This window comes from Leptosomus discolor, chromosome 8 (genome assembly GCF_034619465.1).
Source record: "Leptosomus discolor isolate bLepDis1 chromosome 8, bLepDis1.hap2, whole genome shotgun sequence".
NCBI lineage: Eukaryota > Metazoa > Chordata > Aves > Leptosomiformes > Leptosomidae > Leptosomus > Leptosomus discolor.
In genome coordinates, this window is record NC_141398.1 from 50,542,322 (window position 1) to 50,554,145 (window position 11,824).

The 11,824-nt window shown below is 43.3% G+C and overlaps 1 protein-coding gene across 1 annotated transcript in view; it reads right to left on the reverse strand.

Moving 5' to 3' along the window:
* PEPD (peptidase D) overlaps nucleotides 1-9,231 on the reverse strand; it is a 141,751-nt gene extending 132,520 nt beyond the window's left edge. The window contains exons 1-3 of the mRNA XM_086469319.1: nucleotides 9,215-9,231; nucleotides 4,066-4,249; nucleotides 2,627-2,754 (exon numbers count right to left, since the gene is read on the reverse strand). Coding sequence (XP_086325445.1) covers nucleotides 2,627-2,754; nucleotides 4,066-4,249; nucleotides 9,215-9,231 — 329 coding nt within the window. The remainder of the gene's footprint in view (nucleotides 1-2,626; nucleotides 2,755-4,065; nucleotides 4,250-9,214) is intronic.
* Nucleotides 9,232-11,824: the final 2,593 nt, after the last annotated feature.

Here is an 11,824-nt window from a genome sequence, read left to right on the forward strand (position 1 = left end):
GAGAGGCAAAGCTGTTCTCCTAGTTGAAAAGATTTTCCCAGCCAACAACTAAGAAATGGGCTAGCCCAACGTTTAGAGAAATGCCCACTCAGAATTTAAAAACAGAACAACTGTTGTTGCAATCCCTTCCCAACATCAAAGTAGGACCACCAGTCCTACAATTACCCTTATAACAATTCTGCAATTGCCACCTTAAGAGGTTGTGGGTTTTTTGGAGAACATGCATAGTTCGTGAATCTGCAGAGGTTATTTTGACGTGAAGGACTTCTGAAAAATCTTCAGAGCATACACATTCAGCAAGAAGTCCTACAAAATGAGTAACACTTCCAAAGAAGTGGTAGTTACGCTCAACACTGGTACCACGTAGTGCTGGGTCCCTGGCAGACCACAGCCCAAGGTGGTGCATTAATCATCTTCATATCATCTGCTCTGCAGAGACCCCAGCCACCACCTCAGCATGCTAAACTGTTCATAAAAACAAGTGCAATTGGTGAGACTAAAGTAACTACAGTGTTCCTGGTCTCATTTGTAAACTAATAGTCTGCTCATCTCCAAACAAATGCTCTCAGACACTTCACTGGTTTTGGCCAAACTAAGGCTGCAATTTGAAAGAAGCCAAGAAGCCCACTTTTGCATTACTTCAAGGCAACAAGGTTAACCCTTCTGAGTGCCACATTACTTGAGCTATGTTTCAACAACAGCTCAAATACATGTCCTTCAGAAGTGAAAGCACTACAGAACATCAAACAATGCATTTAGTAATACAGTAGTAGCAAAGTAGTAGTAAAGAGCCTTCTGCACTAGTTTTAAGAGGATCTGTGCATTTCTGCCTAAACTCACATGGCAGATTCCCACACCTGCCTTAGATATAAAGCTATATAAATGCCAGGCAAAGCAATTGCACCCTGTGCTATGAACTAGAAGACCAGCTGTAGACCTCTGTAAAATACCAACCTTGCAAATATCGTACAAGGCTTTGAACTGATTTGTGCTTCATTGATGTTAAATGAATGTTTCTTCAGTGGGTAGACAGTGCCTTCCACATGCACAGAAACTGGTGCTTCCAAGGCAAACTATAGTACATAAACAGCAGCGGACGGAAAGCAAACTTATTTATGTTTTTCTTTCTATGCTAATTTTGACTTAAAATTGAGTCTTCTGGGAAGAAACACAATCTCTAGCTATGCACAGTACCCCCTGCCAACCAGCTTATGAAGCAGAACCGCTACTGACTCACAAATGAGTTATTCATCCATCCTCCTTCCGACAATCAGAAAAAGTACATGACCGTGGCTGACAGAAGAGAAAACAAAGATTCAAACAGAAGGATTCAGGAAGGGGAAGGAGGAGAATTTAGAAAACAAGGATGCTGTGATAAAGACAATTTGTTATACTCTGTAAGAAGACACAATGACAATAAAGCACTTTTAACCAGACTTGTAATTCTCCAAATGAACCAATAACAAGTGCTGCACAAACAAATTGAAGAGGCCACTGTTTATAAACATCACGAAATTTTGTTTGAAAATGCAAAACGAGAGGGTGGAATTTCAATAATATTTTTAAGCCTTTTCAAATTAGGCACAATCAGTGTGGGTATGAAACAGCTGATTTGAACTAGCAGAAGAGAACTTAGGGGGAAGAAAAAACTTTGTCTATAAATGATAACAAGCACCACTAGGGAACAGACTTTAGAGAGTACACATGGGGGTTAAACAGAACCTACCCTCCCAGACAGGTGCAGCTCCCAGCTGAAACATTTCTGTCAGCAGTATTCAGACATTTTTATGCTATCACAAACAATTTCAGTTCCCAGGCAGGTCTAAGACAGTGATATTCATATAAACTCTCTGAGAAGACAGCAGCCATGCCCTACCATATGGTCTGGCACAGTTCAGCATATGGGATTGGTTGCAATTGTTTTCCTTTTCCCAAAATTTGCATTAAAATATAAGTGATAGCTTCAATTAGAAGCAAAGCAACCTGAGCTCAAAATATTAAATTAGAAGTAATCCAATGTTCTGAGACAATACAGACAAAAAAATTTACAGTTTGTTAGACAGTATAAATAAAATTAAGACTGAGAAAAGAAATGAACACATAAATAAATCAATTCCTCCACTATTATGGCACTGAGCAATATTTACTACCAATGTGGATAGAAAGATGTTTATGGCATACTCACAGAATAGAATTAAAATCACATTCCCTAGTCTGTCAGTTCATATCAAAGAGGTTAAACTACCTTCTGCCATTCAAAAAGCTTCATTAGCTAAGGCAGTGGCAAACTGGTAAAGCAACTCGAAAAAACCTGCTTTACTATTTAACTTCTTTGGCCTTAACACAAGACTTCTACTTTTCTTTACGGTTCAGCTTCCTTTCATGGATACCATCAGATCCATGAGTTCCAATTCTAAAGGTATTCTCTACCAAATGGTGGTGGATCATCTGATATCATCTGATCAATACCAACTGATCACATTTTATATCATTGTATGTACATATCACTACAATTTGCACCAAATGATTTGGTGGAATCTGATTAAAATGAGATAGCATTCCAGCTCTACAGTTACATTATATGAAGCACTCAGATACATCAGAACACAGTTAAAAGACAGCTTACTTTCCCATCCAAACCGCATAGCTTTCAGGGAGTTGTGGAACAAAAAGCATGGATCTTCCAGTATCAACATCTACTGCTCCAAAGCAGCCTGCTTCAGTTACTCCAAAAGTCCAGTGAAAGTAAGATTCCTAGGTTAAGACAAAATATATTCTTAAAATAAAACCCTCACTTCTACCAGCTCTAAAAATATACTACAGTACCTACTAATTCCTGCTTCCATGTATCTGAAAGGGATCTCTCTTGCTTTTGGAGGGGGGGCGGGGGGGGGGGGGGGGGGAAGTGGTTTAGGTCTAAAGCTCTTCAGATTGATTAGTTTTACGTTACAGCAATACAAATTCCTCTGCTGGCAACTGGAAAGGATCGGAGATTAATAAGCTACCATAAGAAATAAACAGGTCAACTCAGCACAATAAACGCAAACCGCACAATAAAATACATTCTTCCCATCTAGAATTAGGGAATGCAGCATCAGGAAGAAACAATCATGTAACATGAGACAAGGCAAAAGCAGAGTGCAGAGCTACTGGGTTGCGACGGCAGAGTGCTGAAGTGAAGATCCAACCTCCCCCAGCGAAGAGGAAGCTGCGCTGGGAACAGTCTTTAGCCAAGAGTTATTTTAAGAACAAGCAAGCAAACAACAAAACACCTAACACTACAGAGTTGAATTTTGGTAAGGACAGACATACGCTCTGATACACTAAAAGGTGCACCTCCTCTAAAAACAGACCAATAACTACACTAAGATACGTGCTACCTAGATTAGAATTTATTCAGTTTGTTTCTTCATAACATACAGCAGCTCAATTACATTCACAAAAACAAAGTACTGCAGCAGCCATGCAAAGTATGGGGTATGCATAATTAGAGTTCTGCTACGCCAACTTCCCCAAAGACTAAGAATGCATTCAGCATGACATTAACAAGTCATTAAGCCCTATTTGTGACAGAAGAACACATGGGTACTTAAGGAAGAGTCTAATTTGAGAAGACACATGTTGTAAATTCTAAGATACGTCCTGCTTTGTGGAATATACTATTTATAAAAGCTTGAAATACGCTTTTCTATTAATTAATTCAGTTTAGGTCCACTGTAACATTTTTCACTACAGAAAGAAGATTATTTTTTGGGTCACAGACAAGACTGCAAAAACGAAGAAATATTCCATTGCTGTCTTTAACACTATGTTAGACATTGATAGGCAGTAGGGCCTTGAACAGGTTTAGGGCCTTTAAACCAGGTAATGAGCCTGCATACTAAAGCACTGAAAGAGAGAGTAACTTGAAGCTGAAAGGCAATGTTATAAATAAGCTAATTTATTGAAGTGAAGCAAGGCAAGGCTTACGTAAGAGATAAAGGGAAAATAATTTAAATCATTTAAAAATTCAAGCAGTTGAAGAGAGCTTCTTTATTCAATTTGAAGTTTTGATATAGCTCTTACCTGGCGAAACACAATACCAGTGTCGGTACAGTATCTCTGGGTTTCTTCTCCACCCTGCAGTAAAACAACCGAATTCCGCTGGACATCCTTATTCTGTCTCAGGCGATCACACAGTCGTCTTCTATTCAAGGCAAAGAGCGCTACAGGCACTTTCAAGGTCTCATTCCCCAGCCAAAAGGAGGGTCTGGAAAATATTTTTTTAATTGACGATTAATGGAAGACAAAGCGGTTAGCACAATTCAGACACACAGTGTTTGTTACTTTAGTCTAGAACAGAAAAGGAAGTTTAGTTCAACTCTACAAACAAGACACTACTTACTCAAGGGGAAGAGATGCTGTATACAAGCATCGCTCTCGAGTGACAATCAAACATTGCTCATATGAGTACCAAAGGAAAAAGATGGCAACAGGAGACAGGGCTGGCTGCAGCTATGGCCCACAGCATGTCACATGTTATATTCCTCTAGGTAAAGCAACAGGGAAAGTAGATGCAGAAAGCGACAACCGCCTAGGTCAGCTGACTAAAGGCAAAACAGGAGAGAAGAAAAGGAGTTCTGAGTTACTGAAAACAGAAGTGGAAAGTCACATTAAGTCTGGCAAACTTCAGCAAGTCCTTCTGGGAAATGTTCAGTAGCTGAAACTGAGATTGGACAGAAAAGACGATGGATAGCAGATGCAGGACAACAGCATTTCCTATACTCACATGGTAGCTGCAAATTTCTTTTCTATGTATATATGTTTATTCTTGCATGCATACAAGTGGCTTCAGCAAGTGACTGAACTCACACTCATGGCCAGAGGAGCATGTCCTGGGTACCAGCGACCTCCTGCTATACATCACCACCACCCCTAAGGCGGCACAAACATGCTGAGACAGCCTGGAAAGTTTCCGAAAGATGGTACTGAACAAATGAGAGAATACAGTTTAAAGCAGAGAGGTCTCTCTTAAAATAAACTAGTTATTAAGTAATTTAAGGTGTTTAAAGTACTACAAAAATATATTGCCAATTCATTCACATTTGTAACAGGTCCATACCTTGCACCTTTTGGAGCTTTACCAGTAGAAGCACACGTAGAAGCATTCTACACCAGTAGAAGCACAGTAGCTTGTTGTAGGATTTTTGTTAAAATCAGACAAGGAGAGAAGAATCTAAGATTATTCTCTTTTTTTATGTTTAATACAGCAAAGCTCCACTGTGCTTTGGAGCTTCAGTGTTACAGACAAATACTGTTTTATCAATAAAATCCTATGATTTCAGTCCAGTTTGTCCCTCCACGTCAGCTTCTCTCAGCTTACTGAAGACTGACTGGCTGGCTGGTCTTTTTCTATCAGATATGCTTCTAAAGGAGATGACAGAAAGGTGCAGTTAAATTGTTACTATGTTAAGATGACAAGAAATGAACCACCAAGGGACTTAACCTTAGAGAAGCAGAGCTCCACACCTTAATCATTATATATTTTTCATAGGCAATATGAAAGGTAACCTTTGATTTATAGCTGCATAAAGTAACCTCCTGAAAGACTTTATCAGCACCAGAAATGTAAACCCCATAATTTCTTCAGACACAGCATTAAAATACTTTCTTTACTTGTTTATAACTACTTGATATAACAGTGTAAGTAATTTTAGAAGGTGAAAGACTGCTCTTGCTAACCCAGTTTTCAAACTATCTGCCTAGGAGTTCAGCTGATGGTGCACAAAACCCAAATGCATTTATCTTTGTTACTTCCCACACACACCTGATAACCCAGGACCATGGCAGATGATCATTACAAGGGCTGCAGACCACCTATTGCGGCACATCAGCATACCATGGAAGCACAGCGTAAGCTTTCGTTTTGGGGTACACATGCCTGTAGGAAGAACTAAGCGAGTTCAGACAATCCTAGCAAAAGCTACTGAAAGTTTTAAAACAGAGAATGAACCTTAAACTAAACATGGGCAAGGCTTTTTGGGTGCAAAGCTGTGGCTCAGCAACTCAGCAATGCACAAGAGGTTGAAAAACTTCCAAGCGAGATCATCCCCTGGCATAACTCCATGCAGAGTCCTGGAAATCATATGCTCACCATATTGCAAGTATAAAAGGGAAGAGAGAACATCATCAAGTACAAAGATCTGAGAGCAATCTATGGCATAAGGGTATCTGATGATAAAAAAAAAAGCAAAACCAAAAAAGTCAGAGGTTATAGCACAACCTGTTACGTTTTGCTTCAAAAGAAAGAAAAAAGTCACCTTTGCTGTTATTTTACCCTCTTCACAAGTTTGAGGTGGTTTGTTTTTGCTGTGACTGCAAAAAAAAAAACCCAACAAAAAAAACCCAACACCTGACCTCCCTCCTTCTCCAGGCCTATTCCTACACCCTGGAGCTCCTAGGAAGCTGCTACAAAGGCACATTTTCATCTCCATTAAGTTTACTATTAATGGCTTTATTGCAAATATTGCTCTGTTCCTCAGGTTCTATGTTGAGCACTCATATGTTAATTCATGCCTTGGACAGTACAAACTTGCCAGGCAACAGACCTACTTTCACAACTGAAATTCTGCAAGGAAAACCAGCTAGGTTTCAGAGAGGACTCAACTTAGAGAAGTTTCCTTCCTCCACAGCCTTTGTCCACTCTTTCCTCCTGCAAGCACTCAGATACCAAACCAATGGCACCCTCATGGATGGACTGATAACACAGCAAGACATCCATAGGTGCTGCTTTGCCTGCAGAGATGGGTCACTCTGCACACATGAGCCCAGAGCAACCTTTCCACAACTTACATAGAGCTCTTTCCAGAGACTAGCACTGACAGAGGAATTTAAGTCTTAGAAAAAAAAGGTATGGCAGTTTAGCTGGTGTTCTGTTGCAAATAATAATTTGGGAAGAGAACTCTCACTTTACTCAAGATGACAAGAAAAGTCTTCACACACAGGACTGGCTATCCAACCATCACTCTGTGTGACCATTGCTCTGTTACTAAGGAATACGTGGCAGGTAAGCAGGTTATGACTGGCCTGGTCTTTTTTTCTATATTTCTTCCAGCCCAACTGTTATAAACCCCTGTAACTACACAGTACTGTCTATGCCACGACTGCTATTTAGCATTTTTTCAGTTTCAAATATAAGAAGTCATCACTAAGCCACTGGTAGTAAGCTGAGTGGGTGTATTTATGTAACTGCCTCACATCAACCCTGCAAATACGAGGCAATTACACCGTAATCAGCTAAAACTCTTGTTACTTGCCACCTAACAATGCCAGCACAAAGTTCTTTCTAGAGAGGGAATTAGAAGCTCTCAATTTTGGTCTATGACCTTTAATCACTCAGTTTGTATCACAAAAGACACACAAATATCAGAATTTAATTAGTACAATACATTGGCTGGTCCTTCAAGGTCTGTTTCTTCTGTTAGTGCAAGGACTCTGGCATCTCCAGCCAGAAACTCAACTCAAAACTCCCATGTAGAGTTATACATTTGATAATGAAGCATATTTAATGCAAGCACTGCTTTGCAGTACACGCCTCCGAGGCTATGCAAGCTTCTGCAAATAAGCATTAGCCAGTGTCAGAAATGGGTACTTGCAAGGGCAGGACAGGACAAGTGAAGCTCAGTTTCCTTATTTTCTGCAGTCTAGTACCAGAATTCAGCCATTGCTCAGACTGGTAAAGACCTCCCTCAGCAGCTGACAGTTTCCCTGCTGGCTGTCACACACAATTTTAGTGATCATCTAGGCCCAAGCCCACACAAGAGCTCTTTCATTTTATTATACTGGAATTGAAATATAGCTAGGAATATTAAACCACATCTGTTTCTTTAAAGGATGCTTTTCTTTTTTCCTGGAACTGTTGATTTTCAATGCTTATTTCAGAAGTTTTATATCTTCAGAGAGCTTACATTTTGTTACTGCATGATTTTGGATTTGTTTTGATGCAACCACCAGAACACAATGGGAACCAAAAATCCTATCTTACTTCTGGTTTTTCCACCATTTTTCAGTTAAGCTTTGTACTTCTGTTTTTTTTCCAAAGAAAATTCATGGACCACCATTTCCGTTCTACTGAGGTCAGGAGAACAGGATCCAGATTTCAATAAAGATGAGACATCACTGAAACCACTTTTCAGTAAGTTATTACTTGTCTGTTGTCTGGGCCATATTTATTTGTTTGTTTTGAGCAATAGTCTCATCAATATCAGCCTCAAGCCTAGACAATTTTTAATGCTGTTTCCATATCAAATATGTGAAGCACGAGAGGCCTATGCTAACAGCAGCACAAGCAAATAAGCAATACAAGGGCAACAGAGAAAACAACTACTGCTGTTTAATGTGTAATTTGTAGGTTTTCTTCATGTAAACTCAGTGCTCCTTGTAAATAAGTCAACAACTTGGATTCCCGGCCCCGTTCGATGTCCCACCTACCCACCCCAGTCCAACCTTGCTCTCAGCAGGGCCAGGCAGGAGCACCCCTGCACAGGTACACCCAGTCAGCGCTGGGGGAAAGCAGGGGCAGGAGAGCACCTCACAGGGGAGCAGCCTCCACCCAAGGACTAAAGTCAGAGCCAAGCCCCAGCACGACCCGTTTTTGGCAACTATGAAAAGTTCCCCCCTCGTTTTGATACATTTTTAACGGCACCTTCTTCAAACACTGGAAGAAACGGCTGAATATAGCTATATAATGTGAGAAAGACCTTGCACTAAGTATGCCACAGCCAGCTTTAGATATGATTTCCCAAGCCTAATGCAACTTAAAGGATCACCCACGGCTCGGGGGGAGGCACTGCCGAGCGGACCGGGCGGGCAGGGTGCCCGTGGCACCCTCCACGGCGCTCTCTCCCCACCGCACGCCAAACCTGCTCCAGCGCAAGCAGCCCGGCCCCTCCTGAGGCTGCACGGCGACAGCCTGCCGCCCGGCCGCCCCGCCGGGCCCGGCCCTCCCGAGCCGGCTCGGGGCAACCGCCGCCCTCCGGCACCCCCGACCCCCCCGGGCCCCACAGAGAGACCCCGCCGGCCTCGCAGAGCCGGGCCGCCGCCGCGTAGCGTCCCGCGGGGGGAGTGGGGGAGCCAGAAGGACGCGCAGCCGCGCCTCGGGCCGGGGCGCAGGGCCGTGCGGGCCCGTGAGGAGCAGGGAGCGCCGGCGGCACCGCGGCCGAGGAGCGATGCTTACCCCGCCGCCGCGGCCATGTTGCCTCGCCGGACTTCGCCTGTCATGTGAGGGCCGGGCCGCTGCGGAGGGGCGCGGCGGCGCCGCCTCAGCGCGGGGAGCCGGTGGCGGGGCGGGGCGAGGGAATGCCTTCCCGCCGGCCCCGCGAGGGGAGTAGGGCGCGCGGCCCACAGCGGGTTGCCGGCTTTCCTCGGGCCTCGCAGGCGCCGACAGGCTACTGCTGTCCCCGCAGGCTGCTTCTCTCCTCAGGCGTTCGGACATGGACGTGGCAGGGGAAAGGCCTCGGAGAGGGCCGGGACTTGGGCCTCTTGTCACCTCAGGGGTGGTGGTCATTGGGAGCGCTCTGCAGCTGCGTCGGAACTGGAGAGGTGGTTTTGTAACCACCACCTCGTGTCGGCTTCTTGTACAAGATGCAATTAGAGTCCTCGAAGCTAAAAGCTGTGTAATCGAAATATAACCTTTTACGGGGATTGCTGTCTCTTACAACAGAGCTTCCTTAAATAAGTAGTTGCTCAAAAAATCCATTTAACATGCTGTGCTGCTATAATCCCTGCAAGAGATGCTTTCCACTTGCATTTTGAAATGGAGAAGGTGTTTAACAACAGCCTTCAGGCAAGGTCTGCTGTAGCCAACACCAGTCCTTGGAGTCGCCCCACTCTGCTGAATTTTGCTCCTGTTCACAGAGACTTCTTCAGAACTCAAGTTGGCTTGTTCTTGCCTCAAAAGAAGGGCCACAAAGATGATCAGGGAGCTGGAGCACCTTCCCTATGAGGACAGGCTGATCTGGGGTTGTCCAGCCCAGAGAAGAGAAGGCTCCAGGGAGACATCAGATTTAGACTAGATCTAAGGAAGAATTTTTTAACGATGAAGGTGGTGAAACACAGGCTGCCCAGAGAAGTGGTAGAAGCCTCATTCTTGGAAACATTCAAGGTCAGGTTGGACGGGGCTCTGAGCCACCTGATCCAGCTAAAGATGTCCCTGCTCACCGCAGGGGGGTTGGACTAGATGACCTTAAATGGTCCCTTCCAACCCAAACTGTTTTATGAGTCTATGAAAATTATAAGCTACCTGAAGAAACCATAGGCCAGGGTTCATGTGACCAGTAACTGCCATACAGCAGCAAAAGAAAATACCCAGAAGCATGAAACACAGGATGGAGAATGAGAGAGAAGCTCTGCTCTGTGACCTGAACACATTGTTTCACTGCTCTGTGCCTCAAGAAAACACTGGTAAGTGCTGCCCTCTCTTCCTGGAAGGAAAACGTGGGTCCTTGCTTTGATGCTGCTGCTGCACAACGACACTTCTCTGTTGTTCTGGCACTGATCTCAAAAGAAAGTACTGTGATACAGTGAAATATCTGGGTAATGCAGCTGGAGGGCCTGCTTCCACCACAAGCGCTTGGGAAAGAGAGAGGAATGCAGGGCAGCAAGAAGAGGGTGCAGGAGGAGGATCACAAAATACATGGAGCTTGAAGTTCATGTTTGTTATAACAGATCAGTGCACTGTTATTCAGAAATGTGCGTGATTAAAACCCTTTTTTGGTTGGCCAGAAGTTGGAAGACTGCAGCTACTCATGCACAGCTGTCTCTGAAGTGAAGTAATGAAAGAATCGGAAGCTTCTTTTGCGGACTGCCCATTTGACAAGGAACAATACTTACTTTTGGTTCCAGATTAATGGATAAAGCCCCATTTTAGACATTTTCATTGATAAGCTGTTGAATTTCAAGGAACTTCCTTCAGTTTATGCAGACTGAAAAAGTTTTTTAATGTAAACTGGAGCAAAATATTTTACCGCTTTCAGTCCCCTAGTGGTGCTCCCTTCTGCTTAGACACCAGCAGAATTAGTGGCAGGAGGCAGGGAAGCTCACTTTGCCTTTCCTTCTCCTGTCAGGAGGAGAGCAAAAAGACTAAAGCCTTCAAGGCACTCTTCCAAATACTGTCATTATCAGCTTCAGGCATTCATCCTTCACAGCTCCTCTTTGCCTACCCATACACTTGCCCTCCTTAAAGAAAAGGTCTTCTGTACTGTAGTATCTGCTCTAAAGTGGGTTTTCTGGGTCTTTTTGTCCTGTTTATTTGAATTTCCTCATCTCTTTCTCTTGGTCATTTCACCCGCCTTCCAAAAACAATTGCTGAGATTTAGAAGAGTTACCTGCATTGTATTAAATCTCAGCAGAACATAAGACTCCATTACATTAAAACAAACATGTTTTATTTTATGTTGTTTCTTACCTAAAATATCCTGTTCTCCTGTCTCAGGATTTGAAAGAATGAAACTTTTGCACTATGCACAAATTAAACTCATTTGCAAGGTGGCTATACTGGCAGCCATTTGAAATGCCAGCCACAGGAATGATACTGGCAGCCAGACTGGGAGCAAGACCAGCTTTATTGCACACATAGATAATTCTGATTCTCTCTGCACTGCATTTGACTCTGCAACTGAGATAATGCAGGGGTAGACCTTAATATCCAAGAGACTAATTTAGAGCTAATTATCCATCTAAAACAAGGTTCAACTGACCATGACTGTCACTTATCTCCCAGCAGGATTTCTCTCTGTGGTCAAGAACATCCTCTCTCATGTTGAAGGCCGGATTTTGTACTTTTGGC